The sequence below is a fragment of the Rana temporaria genome, chromosome 5 (assembly GCF_905171775.1).
Source record: "Rana temporaria chromosome 5, aRanTem1.1, whole genome shotgun sequence".
In the NCBI taxonomy this organism is placed as follows: Eukaryota; Metazoa; Chordata; class Amphibia; order Anura; family Ranidae; genus Rana; species Rana temporaria.
In genome coordinates, this window is record NC_053493.1 from 404726898 (window position 1) to 404752808 (window position 25911).

General features: G+C 43.7%; 1 protein-coding gene across 4 annotated transcripts in view; it reads left to right on the forward strand.

Annotated features, from left to right (window-relative positions):
- The first annotated feature begins 227 nt into the window (after positions 1-227).
- The window catches only part of KHDRBS3 (KH RNA binding domain containing, signal transduction associated 3), a 207764-nt gene continuing 182080 nt past the window's right edge, over positions 228-25911 (forward strand). Inside the window, exon 1 of one of the 4 annotated variants that reach the window (XM_040355004.1) lies at positions 228-553. In XM_040355004.1, the coding sequence (XP_040210938.1) occupies positions 349-553 (205 nt within the window). In that variant the 5' untranslated portion in view covers positions 228-348. The remainder of the gene's footprint in view (positions 554-25911) is intronic. The other 3 variants (XM_040355003.1, XM_040355002.1, XM_040355001.1) reach the window with 3 other exon arrangements.

Genomic DNA, 25911 nt, shown 5'->3' on the forward strand with positions numbered 1-25911 from the left:
ACCTCACCGTCGGCTCGCCGCCTTCAGCACCATGGACAGCGGATGGCCCCTCCAGTCCCAGCACCCGCTGGCGGATGGACACCTTCAGCACCAGGAACAGCAGCCGGCGGAGGGACACCGCTCAGCCCCAGCAACACACACTTGATTGACATCTTGTTTTAGCCAATGGAGAGGGGGCGTGCCTCAGCACGTTAGCCAGCCCCCTAGGAGGAGCCGTGTAGGCTGGTGCAGCGCCGTTTATAGAGAGCGGACAGTAGCGGCTCAGTTCAGTCTCCGGCAGGCGGAGGGACAGGAGTGATCGGCGGCTGTGGATTGTTCTGTTTCTCCCCCCCTCTCCTGGCTCTGTCTATGAAGCTCCGTTTCCCGAGTTTTACCAGGCTTCAGGACCTCTCTCGCTTGCTCTGCTGCTCCCCGGACTCTTCTTCTTCCTCTTCTTCTCCTCCTCCGGTTTGTGTGTTCTTCCCCGGCATGGAGAAGTATCTGCCCCTGCTGCTGGCGGAGAGGGACGCCCTGGACCCCTCCTTCACTCATGCGCTCAGGATGGTGACTGAAGGTGAGGGAGATACAACTTGTACCATCACCCTGCTGGGGGCCCCCTAACTCTTACTGAACCCATGCATCATCCTAGGGATCTTCTCCCTCACCCCCCGACAGGGTATAGTATGTTTCCCCCTATTGAATCATATATGGTGGCCCACCTGCAACCTTACAGACCCCCTAGGGACCCAAGGACAGGGGAGTAGGGCTGGGAGCATAGCTTGGAGCAGTGCCTGCCTACCACATTGCAGCTCTAAAGATCGTGGGTGTTAGGATCCTACAGAGGAGGGTCCTTGCAGAAACCTACACATTTACACCTGGGGTCCCTAGAACAGGGAGTAGATCGCTGGAAATGATCCAGGGCTGGGAGCACAGCATGGAGCAGTGCCTGTCTACCATATTGCAAGGATTAACTCTAAATATCATGGGTCTTAGGATCCTATAGAGGTGGGTCCTTGCAGAAACCTACACATTTACACCTGGGGTCCCTAGAACAGGGAGTAGATCACTGGAAATGATCCAGGGCTGGGAGCACAACATGGAACAGTGCCTGCCTGCCACATTGCAAGGATTAACTCTAAATATCGTGGGTCTTAGGAACCTACAGAGGAGGGTCTTAGGATCCTACAGAGGAGGGTCCTTGCAAAAACCTACACATTTGCACCTGGGGTCCCTCGAACAGGGAGTAGATCACTGGAAACGATCCAGGGCAGGGAGCACAGCATGGATAAGTGCCTGCCTACCACATTGCAAGGATTAACTCTAAATATCATGGGTCTTAGGATCCTATAGAGTAGGGTCCTTGCAGAAACCTACACATTTGCACCTGGGGTCCCTAGAACAGGGAGTAGATCACTGGAAACGATCCAGGGCAGGGAGCACAGCATGGATAAGTGCCTGCCTACCACATTGCAAGGATTAACATTAAATATCATGGGTCTTAGGATCCTATAGAGGAGGGTCCTTGCAGAAACCTACACATTTACACCTGGGGTCCCTGGAACAGGGAGTAGACACTTGGAAATGATCCAGGGCTGGGAGCACAACAGATCATGAGTCTTTAGGATCCTCGTGGGAATTTATTGTTACAAAGAGGAGGGTCCTTGCAGAAACCTACACATTTACACCTGGGGTCCCTAGAACAGGGAGTAGATAACTGGAAATGATCCAGGGCTGGGAGCACAGCATGGAACAGTGCCTGCCTACCAAATTGCAAGGATTAATTCTAAATATCATGGGTCTTAGGATCCTACAGAGGAGGATCCTTTCTGAAACCTTCACATGTACACCTGGGGTCCCTAGAACAGGGAGTAGATAACTGGAAATGATCCAGGGCTGGATGCACAGCAAATCATGAGTCTTTAGGATCCTCATGGGAATTTATTGTTACAAAGAGGAGGGTCCTTGCAGGAACCTACACATTTTACACCTGGGGCCCCTAACATGCAAAGACTAGAAGCAAAGGTGAGATCGATGGAAATGTCCCTTGGGGACCTATGAACAGGGTGCAGGGCTGGAGCAGAGCACAGGCACTGCAATGATTAACTCTATAACTCATGACAATTTAGGGTAAGTGTTACAAAGAGGAGGGTCCTTGAAGAAACCCACACATTTACACCTGGGATCTCTGACATACAAAGCCTAGAAACGTAGAATAGATCACTGGAAATGGGCCAGGGCTGGGAGCACAGTATGAAGCAGTGTCTGCCTACCACATTGCAAGGATTAACTCTAAAGATCATGAGTCTTAGGATCCTCATGGGAATTGAGTGCTACAAACAGGAGGGTCCTTGCAAAAAACCTACACATTTACACCCGGGGCTCCTAACATGCAGAGACTAAAAGCAAATCTCTTGGGGACCCATGAGCAGGGTGTAGGGCTGGGGCACAGCACATGCACTGCAATGATTAACTCTATAACTTATGAGTCCAAGGATCCTCCATGGCAATTTAGCCCAAGTCTTGAAAAGAGAGGGGTGCCTGCAGAAACATAAACATTTACACCTGTGGTCCCTAACATGCAATGTCTAGAAGCAGGGATAGATCACTGGAAATGATCCAGGGCTGGGAGCACAGCATGAACTAGTGCCTGCCTACCACATTGCAAGGATTAACTCTAAAGATCATGAGCCATAGGATCCTCATTCGTATTTAGTGTTACAAAATGGAGGGTCCTTGCAGAAACCTACACATTTACACCTGTGGCCCCTAACATGCAAAGACTAGAAACAAAGGTATAGTCACTTGGGAACCTATGTTGTGAACAGGGTGCAGGGCTGGGGAACAGCACATGCACTGTAAGGATTAACTCTATTACTCATATAACATAACATGTCAGGTCTAGAAGCAAGGAGTAGAACATTGGAAATTAATCCTGAGAACCTATAAACAAAGTCTAGGGCTGGGAGTACAGCATGGAGAAATTCTTCCCTGTAACATTGCACAGTAATACTAAAGATCATGGCTCCTAGGACCCTTATGGGAATTTAGTCTAAGTCTTACAAAGAGGGTCCCATCAGAAGCCTAAACATTTACACCTGGGGTCCCTGGCATGCAAAGACTAGAAGCAAAGGTGAGATTGCTGTAAATGTCTCTTGGGGGACCTATGAACAGGGTGTAGCGCTGGGGGGGCACAGCACATGCACTGCAAGGATTAACGCTATACCTAATGAGTCTAAACCTAGTCTAAGCCTTACAAAGGGTGTGGGGGGGTGAAAGCAGAAACCTAAACATTTACACATGGGGCCCCTAAAATGCAAAGTCTAGAAGCAGTGAGTAGATCATTGTAAATGAATCCTGGGGACCTATGAACAGGGTGTAGGGTGGGAGCACATCATGGAGAAGTTCCTTCCTGTCACATTGAAAGAATTAACTCTACAGATCATGGGTTCAATGAGCCTCATGGGATTTTCCCTCTATAATATCCCCCCTCCCCCCATCCCTGGACAGGCTATAGTAGGCAACCCTTATTGCATTAGTCATGGGATTAGCTCCTAGGGTCTCATCGGCCTTATGGGAATTTACTATAAGAATTACAGAGACAAGGGTCCCTGTACAACTGTAAAATGTAACTGTTGGGTCCCCAAGTCTTACACAGATTGTAACATGTGAATTACAGCAGCATTTTCAGGGAGTAGATTACTGTAAATGACTCCTAAGGCCCTAAGTGCAGGGTGTAGGGCTGGGAGCACAGCATGATGTGGAGCTTTCCCAGCACGGTGCAAAGATCAACTCACTGTGTCCATTACTTTTAAAACACACTAGTCCTAGCAGCCTTTTGAGAATTTTTTCTTGGGGCCCTGTAAGTCTTGCAAAGATGAGGGTCCTTGGAAAAATGTTTAACTTTGTGAAAAGTTTAGAAGCAGGGAGTAGATCACACTGGGACCTACTAACAGGGTTTGTGGTGAGAGAACAGCATGTAACTGTGGTTTCCTATCACATTGCAAGGATTAACATGTTGCATCTGTCCTAGCAGCCTTATGGGAATTTCACCTTGGGGCCCTAAGTCTTACAAAAAAATAAGGGTCCTTGCAGAAACATAAAAACAATACTCTTGGGACCCTTACGTCTTACAAAGATGAACATCCCTACATAAACTTAAAACGTTACTCATGGGGCCCCTAACAAGCAAAGTCCAGAAGTACTTGCAGGGAGTAGATCACTGAAAATAATTCCTGGGGACCTAAGAACAGGGTTTAGGTATGATGAGAGCACAGCATGGAACCATGACTACCTACCACATCTCTAGGCTCAAATCCCTGGGGCTGTAACTTTTAAGAAATCGTGATTCCTAGAGGTTGGGCTGCCTGTTACTACAAAAACAAGGGTTCCTGTAGAACCATAGAAAGTTATATTTGGGGTCCCTAATGTGCAAGTACTTGCAGAGAGTAGAAATGATTCTTGGGGATCTAAGAATAGGGTTTTGGTATGAAAGCTAAGCATGGAAAAGTGGCGACCCACAACACTCTTAGGATCGACTCCTTGAGCCTCCATGAAACCCTATAAGCATTATAAACATGTACTCTTGAAACACCTAACTGTTGCAAAGACAAGGTTCCGGCAGAATCTTAGAAAGTTACTATTGAGTCCCTAACATACAAAGTCCAAAAGCACTTGCAAGGAAAAGATCATAGGGTTACAGTCAAATGTTTTAGAAAAAAAGGCCAGGTAGATCACTGGAAATGGCTTTCAGGGACCTATGAGCAGGGTTTTAGGGCTATGAGTATAAAACAAGTGGCTTCCTTGAGTTTGTAACCTTTACGAAATGAAGGGTCATAGCAGCCTGTTGTAGGTGTACTCTTTGAGTTCTTCCAAAAAAAAAAAGGTCCTTTTGTATTTTATGGACCCCAAGAATACAATTCTAAGACAAGAACAACTTGCGGGGAGAACAAATTTTTTGGTGCAAAAGGCATTGTGGCCAATATGCATTAAAAATGCACCTAACTTTTGTGAACCCTTTCTATTGTTTTCAGTGGAAAAACTGAGTGCCTTGAACATACTGGCTCTTGAATTCAGTTATAATTTGTCCACTACTCGTTTCCAACAACTACCTTATGGACAATAAGCCAACTGCTGTCATAGCAATTGACTCCTAAAGACCCCAAGTGCTACAGACTAAAGGCCCTTGCAACCTTATAGAGGTTGACTAGTAGATTCCTTCATTGTTATAAAAGCCAGGGTCTACAGTCACATGGTGCTTTACTTCTGAAATCCCTTAGGCTCCCAAAATCCAAGAGGTCCCCTTTAGAGGTTTGGTCATGGAGATCCAAAGTCAGTAGGCTGCTTGCAGCATCATAGATGTTGCATTTTGGTGAACCTAGCTTTGGCAGTGTCCAGGGGTTCTAGCAAACTGGTAGAGTTTGGGTTTGAAGGTCTACAATACTTACAAATACTAAGTGCCCCTACAGCTTAATGTGAATTGACTACTGGGGACAAGTCTGAGAGAGTAGTAACAGTTGCATAGACTCTGGGCCATATGCAAGCTCATGGAGCCCCAAGCTCATAATTTACTAAATAAAACATTGCCGGGACTGGAGACCATAATTAGCCTTAGTCAATTTATTTTTTCACATGGTTTAGTGGCCAGCAACTATTACAGGGTCTAAAAACAGTGTTTTGAGTGACCGGCGTGTGTTCCTGGCTTTACTTGCAGGGACTTTAAAGCAGATATTCTCAACCAGGGTTCTGTGGAACCCTAAGGTTCCTCCAGGGGTTGCTAGGGGTTCATTGGGCTGTGGCTGATTGAGCTGATATCTGATGGTGCCTGATCAATTCAGGGTTTCTTTGGGGCAAATATCTTAAGAAATGATGCTTTAGAATGTAGACATTGAATTTTTATTGCACATTAAACAAATGTTTCAGACCTTTTGGTGGGAAGCCAAGTATTGGTAGGGTAGTTCCTAACTAAATCGCATCAGGCAAGAGCCCCAAACCATATGCTCCCTGAATTATGCTTACTGTCTACCTTCTAGTACCCCTCCCATTGTTCTGATAATAAATAAATCCCTGAAGTGTCATCTTCCAATGGATATATCCCTAAAGACTGTAGCTTCCTTTGGCTCAGTGAGCTCCAGCTTTCGTTATACCCCCATAGTCTATATTTATATACAATTAGCATGTTTTAAACATTCATATCCATGAGGTCCCTGAGGACATTATAATGTAATATCTCCTCCTGTAGTTATTCACTGTGGCCTGCACATTACTTATGTGGGTTACACGTAACATTCTTTTGTTCTTGATTCCCCTCAATGAGTTTTTATGGCTATTAAAACTTTTTTTTATTGCATTAGAGAAGCATTGTGTTTACATAGTTGGAAAGATAACATAAATGCAGATGAACCAACATGACCAACATATCATGTATGCATTGCTGTAATTATTTTATACTTTTTGTACATATTTATTACATGTATGCGTATTTAGTTGTGTAGGATGATTCCACTAGGTAGATTTTGTATTAATTAATTAATTAATTAATTAATGTTTTATTACTTAAAGGGGTTGTAAAGGTTCGTTTTTTTATTTTCTAAATAGGTTCCTTTAAGCTAGTGCATTGTTGATTCCAGGGCCATCTAAATGCAAGGGCACTCCTGGGCACTGCCCAGGGGCCCCAGGTACATGGGGGGGCCCCACAATAGTCATGCATTACATCATACTTGCCAACTGTCCCGGATTTGCTGGGACAGTCATGCATTTAACTAAACTATCCCGATATGGTTGTGTCTCATGAAGCGTCCCAGAAACTATACTGTGCCCTCCTGATCCTAGTGTTGCACCCTCCTGACCCTCCCTGTACTGTGCCCTTCTAAATCCCCCCTCTGTACTGTGCCCTTCTACATCCCCCCCATACTGTGCCCTTTGTGTTGACTAGTCTTTGATATATGGAATGTTTTCCTTTTTGTAAAATCGATTTTATTGAAAGTACTAATAAATATGGGCCAGATTCACGTACCGCGGCGTATCTGTAGTCGGGCATAGCGCATCTCATATGCGCTACGCCGACGTAACTTAGTGAGGCAAGTACTGTATTGACAAAGCACTTGCTCCCTAAGTTACGGTGGCGTAGCGTATATGGGCCGGCGCAAGCCCGCCTAATTCAAAGTAGGCTGGTAGGGGGCGTGTTGTATGGAAATGAATCGTGACCCCCATGTAAATGAAGCGCCTAACGAACGGCGCATGCGCACGCATGCTCAGTATAAAGTTGAATTTTCTCCCTAAGTTACGTCGGCTCAATGCCTGTGACGTGAACGTAACCTACGCACAGCCCCATTCACGTACGACTTGCGTAAACGACGTAAAAAGATACGCTTGTGCCGACGTCCATACTTTGCATTACCTGCGCCTCGTATAGCAGGGGTAACTTTACGCCGGACGTAAGCCTTACGTAAACGGCGTAGTGGGCGCAAGTACGTTCGTGAATCGGCGTATCTAGGTCATTTACATATTCAACGCGTAAATCAATGGAAGCGCCCCTTGCGGCCAGCGTAAATATGCACCCAAGATACGACGACGTACGGCAACTTACGTCGGTCGGCTGAAGCCAGATTTCAGGCGTATCTAGGTTCCAGAATACCGCGCATAGATACGACGGCGCATCTTTTAACTTACGCGGCGTATCAATAGATACGCCGGCGTAAAAGCTTTCTGAATCTGGCCCTATATGTTTTATTCTATCAACTATGTATACTTTATTTCTTGAAAGAAGGTGTGTAAATTAGGGAAATCTGGTAGGGGCCCCAGTGCATTACTTTGCCCAGGGACCCATTATGCTATTAAGACTGGTTGATTCACTTACCTTTTCCTTCGATTTCCCTTCTAAATGTTTTTTTCTTTGTTTTCTCACTTCCTGTTGCTCCTCAGTAAGCTGTTCTGGCTGACTAACCCCCATCCAGAACAGGGGGCAAGCTTACTGAGGAGAAACAGGAAATGAGAAATTCAGGCAAAGAAAAAAAAAACATTTAGAAGGGAAATGGAGGGAAAAGGTAAGTGAACCAACAATGCACTAGCTTACAGGAACCTATTTAGAAAATGTAAAAACAAACCTTTACTAGTGTTGCTCACGAATATTCGCATTGCGAATATTCGTTACGAATATGGCATATTCGCATATTCGCGAATAACTCGAATTTCGCGGCCAATATTCGCTATTCCGAATATTCATATTTTTTCAATTTTATTTTTAAAACAGATCACATCCTAGTGATCTCCATCGACGTCTAAAAGCATTGCTGGTATGATTAGAGACCCTGGGCCGAGTAGCTAAGCTGAGGCGATCCTTTTATGTTGCCGAATATTCGCAATCGCGAATACTTTCTCCGCCCTTCTTTTGCATCAGAGCCAATCAGAGTTCTCCTACCACAGTTGTCATAGGAGAGAGTGGAGTGTTTCTGTGCGTTTTTTCCAGTGTATCACATCTTCAAAGAATTTTCCATCTTTTGTCCCGTGTCATCATTTGCATTTCACCTCTTTAATGAGAATAATAACTGTTTAACATAAAGACATTTAAGAGATGTCAACGTAAACGGTTTACTTGTATTTTCCTAATCTATGGTTATTCAATATTTATTAAACTAATCATTATACAAATTGGTCAAAGTAAACCCTCAAATCTATATAATAATGTATTTATTTTATTAATACCTTGTTAGTTGCAGGGTCCATTACGTAAAACCACACTTTTTCCAAAGGGCAGGTGAAATTGAATGTTTCAAAATTTCGCAATCAATTTCGCATTCGCATTAGCGAAATTTCGCAATCAGTTTCGCATTCGCATTAGCGAAATTTCGCCAAATTTTTTTTTGATAAAATATCACGAATATTCGATTTTAGCGAATATTTCACGAATATTCGGCTATATATTCGTGATATATCGCGAAATCGAATATGGCGTATTCCGCTCAACACTAACCTTTACAACCCCTTTAAAGCAAAAAAAAAACTGTAGTCATCTTTTTCAGCATAGGCTGGCTACAACATTTATGTCTAGCTTTAATTTTTATATTATTACATTTTTTTTTATTTAGTGAGTGCAGATCATGTGACCATTGCCAGTTTTTTTTTTTTTTTTTTCAAATCACGAGCCGATAGAACCAGGGAGACTTTAAATGTCATTACATCATGTTTGCCTGTGTCGTTTGCTGTCCGTGGAAGTCCTGTAGATGCCTGTAACTGATCTTACAGCCTTCAACATTGTCCTCCTTGCCGTACGGGGAGTATATCATTTCACATCTGTGTGTGTTTCGAGGTGGAAAGGGCTAATCATTAAAATCAGGTTTCCTCTCTGTTTGGTGGTTTTAATAGGCAGGCGGTGGGGGTTAGCACCGACGAATCCCCCCCCCCCCCCATATGTGTTTTGAGTGCTGTTTTAATGATTGGATTGCAATTAAGACCTCGTTGGTGTTTGCAGGCTGTAGCCTTCCTATATGTTAATTGTCTGCGTGTATGTGCGGAATCCTTGTCTCCCAGTACATAATGCAGGCGTCTAGCGTGCGCGTGTGCGTGTTACATATTTCTGGACAATGCATTCTTTGCGAAATCCTTATTACGTGCTTTTCTGCAACTGGAATGACCCTCTTGTGGACCGTTCGTTATTTCCTTCAAATCTAATACGACTGCATCTCTGTAGCTGCCTTCAATCCACGGAGCGCATCGTTGTTCACAAAGCCATCATCGCTTGTCTGCTGCCTTTCTGCGTTCATCTGCCCATTACCAACGCAATTAAAAAAAAAAATCGCCAGCATTCAATATTTAAGTGTTATTGAGGCCTGTCTAGACTCCGAACTCCACGAACATGTGCAGTTTACACTTGTAAATATGGTGTCGAGCTGTTTTTGTTTTTTTTCGCACCGACATTATCACTCTGTCATTTTGCAAGCTCGGTCTTGTCATGATTGCGTGGTTATGGAGATTTGCGCAAACTGGCAGACCTCCATAGCGAGCTCTAATGGCTTCCTAGGATCGCGCACTTTGTAATTAGTTAAGCTACAGCCTCATTTGTATTATGAATTGGAAATATATTCATAGCATTGGTTTTGAGCTTGATCCTGAGGTTGAAGAATATAACCACAATTTTTTTTTTCTTCAACCAATTAAGGATCATGCTTTGGATGGGGGTAGGGAACGTCGGTAACCAGAACAAACAACGAGAAGATGTAGAGATGGTGTCTGCACAATGCTTTAATTGATCTGCGTGCTGCTTTGCATTCGATTACACTTGCAGCTGCATTTTTCTGCCTTATGGAAAGTCCTGTGTGAGGGGAGGACTAGAGGAAGTGTGGAAGCATTACCATTATTAAATACTCATTTTGTTTTGAACGGATATTCTAGAAAATAAAAAAAAATAGATAAATATACTAATGGAAAGCTTTTAGTATTGGACATTTTATGTAAGGTTTGCTCAAATGAAGGACCACATTGATTGGCTTCCTCCTGGGCGCCCTACAGAAATAGAGAGTACTTTCTATCACAGCAACAAAGGGCTATTTTAGCGCAGATTTATTGAGCTTCTCTTAGTACAGGGTTTGACAAATTTTGCTTGGAATCTAGGAGCCAGCTAAAAAAGTTAGGAGCCAGAAAACGCGCCCCGTCCCAACGAGCTTGCACGTAGAAGCAAACACATACGTGAGCAGCGCCCGCATATGTAAACGGTATTCAAACCACACATGTGAGGTATCGCCGCGATTGGTAGAGCGAGAGCAATAATTCTAGCCCTAGACCTTCTCTGTAACTTAAAACATGCAACCTATAGATTTTTTTAAACGTCGCCTATGAAGATTTTAAAGGGTAAAAGTTTGTCGCCATTCCACGAGCGGACGCAATTTTGAAGCGTGACATGTTGGGTATGAATTTACTCGGCGTAACATTATCTTTCATAATATAAAAAAATGGGGATAACTTTACTGTTGCCTTATTTTTTTATAAAAAAAGTGTAATTTTTTCCCAAAAAAGTGCGCTTGTAAGACCGCTGCGCAAATACGGCGTGACAGAAAGTATTGCAATGATCGCCATTTTATTCTCTAGGGTGTTAGGATAAAAAATATATTTCTAGTTGCCATGGCGACCTGGCGACCAGGATTTGTCGAGCCCTGACTTAGTATTTCGGTGTATTAGTGTGGGGAGGGGCTCTAAAAACTAATATGTCATTGATCTGAGACACCTTAAAGCGGAGGTTCCCCAAAAAGACAAGTATCTAACATTACATTTAGTATACCTCAAACATGTACAGTATGCCAGTGTTTTTTTTTTTGGAGGGGGGTGTACATGCGGTATTATCCATATTTTCCTCCTGGCTTCCGGTTACTCGCTCCCGCGGGACTGGGCGTTCCTGTGCAGTGCCGCAATGTCATCTTGGACTTCGCCCAGATGATTGACGTGCCTGAGAAAAAACTCCCACCGGCGGATAAGGCGCGTCACGACTTTTTGAAAGTAGCCAAACCGCGAGTCGGCTCTATACGGCGCCTACGCAGTCAGCTCTACACGGCTCCTAGTCGGTGCGCAGGCGCCGTATAGAGCCGACTCGCGGTTTGGCTACTTTCGGAAAGTCGTGATGCGCCTTATCAGCCGGGGGAAGTTTTTCTCAGGCACGTCAATCATATGGGCGAAGTCCCAGATGACATTGCGGCACTGCACAGGAACGCCCAGTCCCGCGGGAGTGAGTACCCGATAGACAGGAGGAAAATACAGATAATACCGTATGTACACCCCCCCCCCCAAAAAAAAAAACACTGGCATACTGTACATGTTTGAGGTATACTGAAAATAATGTTAGATACTTGTTTTTTGGGTGAACCTCCGCTTTAAGGGGTTGTAAAGGTTAGTTTTTTATTTTCTAAATAGGTTTCTTCAAAGGGGTTGTAAAGGTACAATTTTTTCCTAAATAGCCCCCTCCCTTGGGACTACATCCCTGTGAACACAGCGTCTCCCCGCAGGGATGTAGTCCCAAGGGAGGAGGTGACTAACCCCCAGCCAGAACGGCTCGGATGATGTGGGCAAGCTTACTGAGGAGGAACAGGAAGTGAGAAATTCAGACAAAGAAAAAAAAAACATTTAGGCCCCGTACACACGAGAGGATCGATCCGCTGAAATTGATCCGCGGACCGGTTTCAGCGGATAGATCCCCTGGTGTGTACAATCCAGCGGATATTTTTCCGCGGATTTTTTCCCCCGGGGATGGATTTCCAGCGGATCAAAATCTCTTAACATGCTAAGAAATCTATCCGCTGGAATCCATTGCAACGGATTGATCTGCTGGTCTGTACAGACTCACCGTATCAATCTGTCCGAATCCATCCCCCGCATGCGTCGTAATGATTTGACGCATGCGTGGAAGTCCTTATATGACAGCGTCGCGCACGTCACCGCGTCATCATCGCGGCGACGCGTCACCGCAGACGGAGTTCCGCGGGGATTTTGATCTCATGGTTAGTACAACCATGAGATCAAAATCCGCCAGATCCTCTTGTGTGTACTAGGCATTAGAAGGGAAATCGAAGGAAAAGGTAAGTGAACCAACAATGCACTAGCTTAAAGGGGTTGTAAAGGTACAATTTTGTTTTCCTAAATATCTTCCTTTACCTTAGTACAGTCCTCCTTCACTTACCTCATCCTTCCATTTTGTTTTTCAAATGTCCTCATTTCTTCTGAGAAATCCTCACTTCCTGTTCTTCTGTCTGTAACTCCACACAGTAATGCAAGGCTTTCTCCCTGGTGTGGAGTGTCATGCTCGCCCCCTCCCTTGGACTACAGGAGAGTCAGGAAGCTCTCTACGTTGCAGATAGAGAAAGGAGCTGTGTGTTAGTGGGCGTCCTGACTCTCCTGTAGTCCAAGGGAGGGGGATGCTGTGTTTAGGTCAAAACCGATCGTTAGTAGGAACGACCATCGGTTAAAAATCCACGCAGAGTCAAGTCGACGCATGCTTGGAAGCATTGAACTTTGTTTTTTTCAGCACGTCTTTGTGTTTTACGTCACCGCGTTCTGACACGATCGGCTATTTAACCTATGGTGTGTAGGCGTGATGGACCATCAGTCTGCTTCATCAGTTAACCGATGACCACGGTCTTTCAGACCGTTCTCATCAGATGGACTGATCGTGTGTACGTGGCCTAAGAGTTTATATACGCTAGCGGTGCCTTCTTCGTGGATCGGTCTTCAGAGGATCTTTGATAGGTGGTGAGGAGATGTTATGTTGCCTATTTACTGCCAGTTTTATTCATAATAACCTGCACCACTGTACTGAAACCACATGCATTGCGGGGCGGTTGCAGCGTGGCCCTATTCAAGTGAATGGATCATGTTTGTCGGGTGGTACCTCTATTTTAGTGCAACAGGGAGGATAATCTTTGCACCTGCAACCATGTGCATTGGACTCTGTGTTGGGGGGGGGTTATAGTGCAGCCACATTCAAGGTAAATGGGTTACATTTGATGGGGTGGGGGCGCCGTGCACAGCAGGGAGGATCATTTTTGCATGGGGATATTCCCATGCATTTGAACCTTAATGAGGAGTGGTAAGGGTGGTAATAATGCAGCTCAACTGCTTGTTTTCTTTTACCACCCCCTGAGTGTCACCCAAAGGGGTAGGTTCCAATGTTTCTCCTCCTCCCCTGCACATTTTTTTTCTGGGACATGCCAGAGGTCCCAGAAGACTGCAGGACCATTCACAATGGGCAGCCAACTGAAGCCAAAAGCTGTCACAGTTGGGTGCCACAGTTAAGATGGTGTCAGGGCCAGAATAACGGTGGAAAAAATGGCTTGAGTGAGCACAGTGCTGGATCCTGGGACAGGTTAGTGGCTATTTATTAAAAGTTAGCAGCTACAGTTTTTGAAGCTGCTGACTTTTAATATCCATAAATATGACTGAAGCTCATTTTAAAGTCCTTATAATTGACTGCTGGTCCTGAATTATATGTGATGATGTCACAGTGCCTACCACTGATGGAGCATCAAAGAGAAGCAGCTTCAGGGAACCAGTAACACTCAAGCCTCGTACACACGATCGGTCCATCCGATGAGAACGGTCTGAAGGACCTTTGTAATCGGTTAACCTGATGAAGCTGACTGATGGTCCGTCGCGCCCACACACCATCGGTTATATAACCGATCGTGTCAGAACGCGGTGACGTAAAACACAACGACATGCTGGGAAAAATTAAGTTCAATGCCTCTAAGTATGCGTCGACTTGATTCTGAGCACGCGTGGATTTTTAACCGATGGTTGTGCCTACTAACGATCGGTTTTGACCTATCGTTTAGGAATCCATCGGTTAAATTTAAAGCAAGTTGGCTTTTTTTTAACCGATGGTTAAATAACCTATGGGGCCCACACACGATCGGTTTTGACCGATGAAAACGGTCCATCAGACCTTTGTCCTCTGGTTAACCGACCGTGTGTAGGAGGCCTAAAAGGGGGAGGCCTGTGGGAGTGTGGGATAAGGAAAGTAAAACTATGAAGAGGAGCTCCAGGCTCCTTCAGAAAAAAATAAAAGTTAGCAGCTACAAATACTGTAGCTGCTGACTTTTAATATTAGGACACTTACCTGTCCACTAATCCAGCAATGCCTTCAATTGAGCCGATTTTTCAATCGGCTTTTGGGTGCTGCCGTCACCATCTCAGCTAAGGGAAACCGGCAATGAAGCCTTGCGGCGGGGAAAAGAGTAGGGGGACCAAGCTTCCGGTTGAGGTTGCCGTAGTGATCTCAGTCGGAAGTGGGAGCGGGTACTGGTCAAAACCAGGTACCTGCTCCACCCCCCCCAAAAAAAGTGCCAATTGTGGCAGGGTAGGGTGGTAGGAGGCAAACAAGTGGAGCCTCCCCTTTTGGGTGGAATCCTAGATAAGAATGAGCATTCAATCCTTGTAGAGCAGGAGTGTTTATCACCCATACAGTACTAGGGTCAATTTGGACCAGTGGTTCTCAACCTGGAGGTCGGGACCCCCTTGGGGGTCAAATGATGATTTGCCAGGTCATGGGCTGTTCCTGAAGCCCACACCACTCCCCCCAGCCTTTTTGCGGCCAACCAGAAGGGCTGTCTCTGGAGTCCGCGGCCACCCACTCAGCCTCTTCGCAGCCACCCATTTAGTTCACGGCATGGCTGGGGGCCGAGACTAGAGGTCAGCTGACTGGTGATAATTGTGAAGTGGGAGGGGCTGCAGGAGACCCTATCTCCTGATTTCAGCATAGGTGTCACTGCTACGAGACACCACAAAGTTGGATACACAATGAAGCTGGAGACACAGTGATTATAGTTGCCACAAAAAGTCCCCACTACAGTTCTCAGATCAGCAGATAACCTTGATCAAGAGCACCTAAGTTGGCCGATCAGAACTTCCCCCAACATTGCCACTCATCCAAACTCCCCACCAGCACTGTACTGTACGAGTGGAAGGGACTCAGGGGGCGCTAAATGTCCATAGGTTAGGGGCACAAATTACCTGTCTTGCCTTGCGTGCTGACAACCCACGCTACAAAAATAATTTTACCGTTAGGGGTCCCCACAACTTGGGAAAATTTATCAAGGGGTCACAGCACTAGTAAGGTTGAGAACCACTGCTTTAGACAGGAACCAATAACCCTACCAGCATGTCTTTGGACTGTGGGATGCAATTAGTGTACCCGGAGGAAACCCACGCAAACACAGGAAGAACAAGCAAACTCCATGCAGGTATCATCCTTTCCAGGTTTTGTGGAACTACAATGATGCTAGGCAGAAGTGCTTGCCACTATGCCACTGTGCTTTCAGCTTTAATGAGCACTTACCATTACAAGGACAAGCTGCTGCTTTCAGCATAGAATTATTGAGCTTTTCTTAGCTTTTAAATACATTAGACCTACGGCACCAAATACATTAGACCAATGCTGATATGCCATTGGTCTGTGACACCTAAAGCTGAAAGCTTTCCAAAAATACAATGTTATTCCAGGGTGATAGGAGTTAATGTAATGTCCATTACTTGCATACAATCTGGTTCCCAATGGGATTGACATCATATTTGATCTTATTTGCCTATACAATTTAACATTTCAGAAAAAAAAAACAATTGTGTGAAAAAATATATATGCTATGTTGGATCACTTACTGTAGTAGCAGGTAATATACTCTTCGGAGTTGGTGCTCACCCTTACTATGATTGTAGTTTAGCTCCCGAACAGTCTATGTAGCAGTTCAGCTTCCAAGCAGTCTATATCCCTGGTGCCCATTCTGGAGCCTGGACACCACATGTGGCCTTTTGGTACTTTCTGTTTGGCCCTCAGGGCCCCTGCAAACACTAAGCTTTGTTTCCCTATTGCCCTGTTATAGCAGGGATTTCTAGCAGTCTCATGTAATATGTCTCAAGTCCTGAAATATGCCCTCAGACCCCCAACACCTCCTATAGCACGTTCATATTCTCAAAGTCTCCTGTAGCATGTCTACTGTGTCTGACTATCTCTTTTATTATGTCTGTGGTGTCTGACCATCTCTTGTATTATGTCCTTAGTCTCTGACCATCTCTTGTATCATACCCACAGTCTCTAAACATCTCTTGTATCTTGTGTGCAGTCCTTGACCATCTCTTGCATCATATCCACAGTCTCTAAACATCTCTTGTATCTTGTGTGCAGTCTCTGCCTATCTCTTGTATGATATCCACAGGTGCAGTCTCTGACCATCTCTTGTATCATAGCCACCATTAATTGTATTATGTCCACAGTCTCTTACCATCTCTTGTATCATATAGATAGTCGTTGACCCTCTCCTGTATCAGGTCTGCAGTCTCTGTCCATCTCTAGTATCAGGTCTGCAGTCTCTGACCATCTCTTGTATTATGTCCATAGTCTCTGACCATCTCCTGTATCAGGTCCGCAGTCTCTGGTCATCCCCTGCATCATAGCCACAGTCTCTGACCATTTCTTGTATTATATACACAGTCTCTGACCATCTCTTGCATCATATCCACAGTCTCTGACCATTTCTTGTATTATATCCACAGTCTCTGACCATTTCTTGTATTATATCCACAGTCTCTGACCATCTCTTGCATCATATCCACAGTCTATGACCATTTCTTGTATTATGTCCACAGTCTCTTACCATCTCTTGTACCATATCATTAGTCTTTGACCCTCTCATGTATCAGGTCTGCAGTCTCTGTCCATCTCTAGTATCAGGTCCACAGTCTTTGACCATCTCCTGTATTGGGTCTGCAGTCTCTGATCATCCCCTGCATCATAGCCACAGTCTCTGACCATTTCTTGTATTATATCCACAGTCTCTTACCATCTCTTGTATCATATCGATAGTCTTTGACCCTCTCCTGTATCAGGTCTGCAGTCTCTGTCCATCTCTAGTATTAGGTCCACAGTCTCTGACCATCTCTTGTATTATGTCCACAGTCTCTGACCATCTCCTGCATCATAGCCACCGTTTCTTACCATTTATTGTATTATGTCCACAGTCTCTGACCATCTCCTGTATCAGGTCTGCAGTCTCTGATCATCCCCTGCATCATAGCCACAGTCTTTGACCATTTCTTGTATTGTATCCACAGTCTCTTACCATCTCTTGTATCATATCGATAGTCTTTGACCCTCTCCTGTATCAGGTCTACAGTCTCTGTCCATCTCTAGTATCAGGTCCACAGTCTGACCATCTCTTGCATTATATCCACAGTCTCTCACCATCTCCTGTATCATAGCCACAGTCTCTTACCATTTCTTGTATTATATCCACCGTATCTGACCACCTCTTGTATCATACCGACAGTCTCTGACCATCTCCTCTATCAGGTCCGCAGTCTCTGACCATCTCTTTTATCATATCCACAGTCTTTGACCATCTCCTATATTATGTCTGCAGTCTCTAACATCTCTTGTGTCCTATTCACAGTCCCTGACCATCTCCTGTATTATGTCTGCAGTGTCTGACTATCACTTGTGTCACATCCACAGTTCCTGACCATCTTTTGCATCATGTCTAGAGTTTCTGACCATCTCTTTTATCAAGTCCACAGTGTCTGACCATCTCTTGTGTCATTTTCAAAGTCTCTTACCATCTCTTGTACCATGTCCACAGTCTCTGACCATCTCTTGTACCATGTCCACAGTCTCTGACCATCTCTTGTACCATGTCCACAGTCTCTGACCATCTCTTGTACCATGTCCACAGTCTCTGACCATCTCTTGTACCATGTCCACAGTCTCTGACCATCTCTTGTACCATGTCCACAGTCTCTGACCATCTCTTGTACCATGTCCACAGTCTCTGACCATCTCTTGTACCATGTCCACAGTATTTGACCATCTCTTGTATCATGTCCACAGTCTCTGACCATCTCTTGTACCATATTCACAGTCTCTGACCATCTCCTATATCATGTACACATTCTGACCATGTTTTGTATTATACTCACAGGCCCGGATTCACAAAGCACTTACGCCGACGTATCTCAAGATATGCCATGTAAGTACAAATGTGCGCCAGACCCACAAACTAATATACGCCTAAAAATAGGCTTCATCCCGTCGACATAACTTGCCTACGCCGGCGTAGCGTGGGCGCATTTTTAAGGCTGGACGTATGTGGCGCTCCCATTGATTTTCTATTCAAATATGCAAATAAGAAAAATATGGCGATTCACGAACGTACGTGCGTCCGACGCAGGCTACGCGATGTGCGCGTAAGTTGTACGTCCGGCGCAAAGTTAAGCCCCATAAAGGAGGTGTAACTCAGCAGCAGACATGCAATGTTGTGCACCAGGGAATCCAAGCCAGTGTATTTTACATAGTATACGTTGGACGTGTGTGTGGTTGGGCGTAGGTTACGTTCACGCCGTAGGCATTGATCCGGCGTAATTTAGGCAGTTGTTTTGACGTGGTTGTGAGCATGCTCAGAGGGATGCGTTTACGTCCCTGCGCATGCGCAGTTCGTGATACGTATCTGTCAGGCGCTCAGACCATCATTTGCATGGGGTCACGCCTCATTTGCATGGCTCACGCCCACTTCCACCTACGCCGACTTGCGCCTTCGAAACCCAGCGCAGTTTGGGAGCACTGGCTTTGTGAATTCCATGCTTGCCTCTCTGCGCTGCATCGGCGTAGCGTATATTATTTGCGCTACGGCGGCGTAATGTGCGCCCGCTCTCTGTGAATCCGGGCCATTGTCTCTGACCACCTCTTGTATCATGCAAATAGTCTTTATACCCTGTTGTGTGTGTGTGTGTGTATGCTGTCTCTGACACTGTATATTTACGTATAAGCCTTTAGCGAGGATGGGGGCCGAACTTGAGACCCCCCATAATGAAAGTTGACCGCCACTACTTTATGTAATAGATATGGCTTTCACAGAATAAACAATGGTAGTTGTAACGACAGAGCAAACTTGGCATGCCTGATTCTATTCCATTACCATCATTCCTCTCTATAGAATAATAATAGCACAGGCTGATCCTTTAAAGGGCGAGAAGCCTTCCCCCCTCCAGATATTCATTTTCCCAGCCGCGATCATTTTTTGAGGTTACATTTCAGCAGTGACCATCAACTGCGTGTCAGCACTTTGTATTGACAGGCCCATTATTAATTCAGCATCGTATTTCTGTTTTCATCTCTCCGGTAGAGCCTTATGGATTCCATAACGGCACGGTCATTATTCCAAATAAATGTTTAAATCTGGCACCCCGGTCGGCTTGTAGATGCTTTAAAGATATCACAGATGGAGCTGTTAGAACTATGCAAATGGCTTTGCCGTGTGCCAGTCCTAAGGAGGAGGGCTCCTGTATACTGTCGGCTTGGCCGCATCCTGAGCTGTTATCTTGGCAAGTCACAACCTCTATAAGTGATGCTTAGTTCCGGCTTCCAAATGTGCCATGTTGTATTTTTCTTTCTGTCTGCCCTGCGTCTCCCCCGACGTCCTCATCAAGACCAGTTTATCACAAGTTGGAAAGGCTAAATTGGAATTTGTTGCATAATTCACACAGCCCTGCTCGCTCCCCTGCGCGGGGAATTGGAGGTTTGCAAGCTTCTGATAATATTCTATAACGTTGCCTGCTGTGCAAAACACATTAGAAGAGGAAAAAAAACCACAAAGATGCAGAGAGAAGTGTTTTTTTTTTTTAGCGAGTCATTAGCTCGGAAAGATTTTTGTTTTGTTTTTTGTGTGGATAATTTATAAACGTTTTAAAAAATCTTGTATTTTTATTTATTTGTATTTTTATTTAGATTGTTAGATATATACATATGTAACAGTAAAGATTTTTGTTTTGTTTTTTGTGTGGATATTTTTTTTTTAATCTTGTATCTTTTTATTTATTTTTTATTTAGATTGTTAGATATGTAACAGTAAAGATTTTTGTTTTTTGCGTGGATCATTTTTTATTTTATTTTTTTAAATCTTGTATCTTTTTATTTATTTGTATTTTTATTTAGAAAGTTAGATATATACATATGTAACAGTAAAGATTTTTGTTTTTGTTTTTTTTGTGTGGATAATTTATTTTTATTTTTTTTAAATCTTATATTTTTTTTTATTTAGATGGTTAGTTATATACATATATAACAGTAAAGATTTTTGTTTTTTGTGTGGATAATTTTTTTTTTTATCTTGTATTTTTTATTTTTTTATTTAGATTGTTAGATATATACATATGTAACAGTAAAGATTTTTAATTAGTTTTTTTGTGTGAATACTTTATTTATTTTTTTAATCTTGTATCTTTTTTTTTTTTTTTTTTTTTTTTTTTTTGATTGTTAGACATATACAAGTAAAGATTTTTGTTTTGTTTTTTTTGTGTGGATAATTTATTTTTAATTTTTTTAATCTTGTATTTTTATTTTTATTTCGATTGTTAGATATATACATATGTAACAGTAAAGATGTTTGTTTTGTTTTTTGTGTGTTTTTTTTATCTTGTATTTTTTTATTTAGATTGTTAGATATATATACATATGTAACAGTAAAGATTTTTTATTTGTTTTTTGTGTGGATAATTTTTTTTTTTTTTTATTTTAAATCTTGTATCTTTTTATTTCTTTTTTAATTTTATTTAGATAGATATATACATATGTAACCGTCAAGATTTTTGTTTTGTTTTTTTGTGGATAATTTATTTTTATTTTTTTAAATCTTGTATTTTTTTTTTTATTTAGATTGTTAGGCCGCGTACACACGGTCGGACAAAACCGATGAGAATGGACCGAGGTTCAGTTTCATCGGTCCAAACCGACCGTGTGTGTATAGCCCATCGGTCTGTTGTCCTTCTGTCCAAAATTTTAAAATCGAACCGATGGCCCGCTGCCCGATCGGTCCAAACAGATGGTTAGTACAGAAAGCATCGGTTTAAACATCATCAAGTCGAATCAAGTCGACGCATGCTTGGAAGCATTGAACTTCGTTTTATTCAGCACGTCGTGTGTTTGACGTCACCGCGTTCTGACCCGATCGGTTTTTGGAACGATGGTGTGTACACACATCAGACCATCAGGTCACTTCAGCGGTGAACCGATGGAAACGGCCCGTCGGACCATTCTCATCGGTTTGGAACGACCGTGTGTATGCGGCCTTAGATATATACATATGTAACAGTAAAGATTTTTGTTTTGTTTTTTGTGTGGATAATTTATTTTTTATTTTAAATCTTTTTAATTGTTTTTATTTATTTAGATTGTTAGATATATACATATGTAACAGTAAAGATTTTTGTTTTGTTTTTTTGTGTGGATAATTTATAAAATAAATATAAAATCTTGGATAAATGAAAACAAGGTGTGATTTTATATGGGGCCATGTCAGGTCATGGCATAGTGCCCCCGTCCCTCTATATTGGTAAGGTAATGTAGACAAGTGGGGGGGAGGGGGAAAAAAGGGGGGGGTAAGAGGGAATTTACACATAGACAGGTGGGACTTTATATGGAGCACACAGTCTTAAGGGAAAACCCAATATCAAAATAGTATAAAGATTAAGTTGATTTATTAGGTACAATTGAATGGTGTTTACATACAAAATTGTATAAATATAGTAAACTATAATGGTTGATAATACAAGCGACCATAAATACATAAAAAATCTCAATTTGATATTTGTACAATTCCCATAAAATTAAGGAAACACTCTGGACATGCATGGTTGGTAGGAACATTAAATCGGAACAGCTGCAATGGATAAAGATCAATATTCAACCTTCCCAGCCTGCATCGATAAGACCGGACAGGGACCCCAGAAAGTGGAATCCCAAACTGGGATCCACAAAACTGGGACATGTATGGTAATACAATATTGCATATTATTAAAAGTGCAACCACGGCTAGTGGCTATCTCGACACGATTCGTGGTTTGATAGTACCACTCATCAGGAGCAGGCACGTGATGCGTATCTAGAAAGATATAAAATCTTGTCTTTTAAAAAAAAAAATGTACATTTAGATTATTAGATATATACATATTGTAACAGTAATGCTGAGCTCTAGGCAGGCAGCTAAATAAACAGATTAACCACTTTTCACTCCCTTGCTGCCCAGGCCAATTTTCAGCTTTCAGCACTGTCACACTTTGAATGACAATTGCGCGGTCATGCGACGTTGTAACCAAATACATTTTGATAATTTCCCCCCCCCCCCACAAATAGAGCTTTCTTTTGGTGGTACTTGATCACCTCTGCGGTTTTTATTTTTTTGCACTATAAACAAAAAAAAAACGATCATTTTGAAAAAAACACAATATTTTGTACTTTTTGCTATAATAAATATCCCAATTAAAAAATAGTTTTAGGCCGATATGTATTCTTCTACATATTTTTGGTAAAAAATCACAATAAGCGTATAGTGATTGGTTTACGCAAAAGTTATAGTGTCTACAAAATAGGGGATCGTTTTATGGCATTTTTACTAATAATTAATTTTTTATTAGTAATGCCGGCGACCAGCAATTTTTATCGTGACTGCGACATTATAGCGCACACATAGGACACTTTTGACACTAGTTTGGGACCATTCACAATTATACAGTGATCAGTGCTATAAAAATGCATCGATTACTGTATAAATGTGACTGGCAGGGAAGGGGGTTAACACTATGGGACGATCAAGAGGTTAATATTTTCCCTAGTGAGTGCTTCTAACTGTAGGGGAAGGGGACTGATGAGAGAAGGAAACTGATCGTTTGTTCCTATATACAAGGAACATACGTTCAGTTCTCCTCTCTCCTCTAAGGACGTGGAGTGGTGTGTGTTTACACACACCGCTTCACGTCCATGCTCTGTGATGAGCAATCGCGGGTGCCTGGCGACCATCGCGGCTCCCGGGCGAGCGCACCGAATACCCTGTGATGCAGCGAGCACGCGGGCGTGCCTCCGGTGGCTCTCACTAGAACCCCGGGAATACAAGGACATCATATGACGTCCACCTGGAGGGAGGGAGGGTGCCTGCCGCCGTCATTTTACTATACAATGGTAGGCAAGTGGTTAAATACATATATAGGTGCTATTTTAGTTGAGAAAGGATTAGTATTCCTGTCCATCCAGCCCTGATATTTAAACATCTCAGTAAAAAAAAAAAACACACTAAAATACATTTTAGGGTACAAAAGTGCAATATATTACCCAATTTAATGGTAAAAAAAAGGAGGCTGAGAGCAATAGAAGGGACTATTATGAGTTAAATTGGCTGTAAAGGCACTCTATGCATGAAGGTCAAAAAATCCTCTGCGTGCAGTCCCCCAAAACTTACCTGAGCCCTCTCTCGATCCAGCGATGTCCACAAGAGCATTGCCTCTCTGGGGACTTGCACTCCTGATTGGCTTTTGGCAGGATCGGTAGACATTCGCCCCCAATGATGTCAATCACAGCCAGTGAGCCAATCAAGAGATGAAGGGGGCGGGTCGAGCCACAGCTCTGTGTGTGTGAAAGGCAAGCAAAGTAAGGGAGGAACCTGGCAGGAGGGTAGAGCCAGGAGCGCAGGCAAGGGACCAAAGAAGAGGAGGATAGGGGCTGCTCTGTGCAAAAGCATTACTGTACATAGAGCAGGTAAGTATAACATGAAATATCCAAGGTAAATTTAGCAAAACGTCTAAAATAAGATTGATGGCAGATAGCAGGCCTCATGGGTTATCAAATCCTACATATACTATGACTGTTTACCTCCCTAGACCACCTCCCAAGCCGTGCACAGCTTCTGGGTATGGAGACAGATTATCTGAGACTGCTAGAGATTACAGCTATTAAATACACCTTTATAAATCAATGCTTGCACATTTTATGCTCCCTACTGCCCATTCAAATAATGACATTTGATATTTCTCTCATTAAGATCGATTATAAAAAAAAAAGTCATAAGTCCTTTGAGAATCTGGGCCTAAGTGCCAAGGGGCATTTGGCTCCCAGGCCACTGATTGGGCATCTCGGGTTTATGACATTGAAGGGCCAGCACCCGTCTTTGGCTATACTGTGCCTTGCATTCTCATCCAGGGTTCCTCCAGATATTGTTGGAGGTTCCTTGAGCCGCAACTAATTAACCTTTCATTTGATGATGCTTGAAATGTTTGCCTTAGCCAGCCGCATGACACCAATGATCTTTTTGTTGTCTGACCACTACTGTTAGGCCTCATACACACGATAGGTTAACCAGAGGACAACGGTCTGAAGGACCATTTTCATCGGTCAAAACCGATCGTGTGTGGGCCCCATAGGTTATTTAACCATAGGTTAAAAAAAAGTCAACTTGCTTTCAAATTAACCGATGGATTCCTAACCGATAGGTCAAAACCGATCGTTAGTAGGCACAACCATCAGTTAAAAATCCATGCATGCTTGGAAGCATTGAACTTCATTTTTTTCAGCACGTCGTTGTGTTTTACGTCACCGCGTTCTGACACGATCGGTTATTTAACCTATGGTGTGTAGGCGTGACGGACCATCAGTCAGCTTCATCAGTTAACCTAAGGCCTTGTACACACGACCGAACATGTCTGCTGAAACTGGTCCGAGCGGCCGCCATCCCTCGCATGCGTCGAATCACTTCGACGCATGCGTGGAAGCATTGAACTTCCAGGGACGCGCACATCGCCGCGTCATCATCGCGGTGACGGCGCGGCCTCGTCACCGCGTATCGTGTACGCGCGGATTTCTGTATGATGGTGTGTACAACCATCATACAGAAATCTCCGGCCGGACATGTTCGCTGAAAACGGTCTGGCGGACCGTTTTCAGCGGACTGTCCGGTCATCTGTACGAGGCCTAAGACAACTGTCCTTCAGACCATTCTCATCGGATGGATTGATCATGTGTACGAGGCTTTAGGGTGCATTCTCCCCATTGGCTGCCAATGTAAGTGGCAATTTTACCACTGACCACCAATGTAAGGAGCATTCTTCCCATTGGTCACCGATGTAAGCAGTAATTGTCCCACTAACCACCAATGTAAGGGGCATTTTTCCCACTGACTCCCAATGTAAAGGGCATTCTTCCCACTGACTATGAATGTAAGGAACAGTCTTCCCACTGAGCACCAATATGAGAGGCATTCCTAATGGCCACTAATATAGGAAACATTCTTCCCACTGCCCATCAACATAAGGAGTATTCTTCTCAATGGCCACCATTGTAAGAGACATAGGGCCAGATTCACGTAGAATTGCGGCGGCGTAACGTATCGTAGATACGTTACACCGCCGCAAGTTTTCATCGCAAGTGCCTGATTCACAGAGCACTTGCAATGAAAACCTATGCCGGCGGCCTCCGGCATAAGCCCGTGTAATTTAAATGGGCATGTGCCATTTAAATTAGGCGCGCTCCCGCGCCGGACCTACTGCGCATGCTCCGTTTCGAAATTCCTGCCGTGCTTTGCGCGCCGTGACAACATTTTTTCGAACGGCGATGCGCGTAGCGTAATTCCGTATTCCCGGACGGCTTACGCA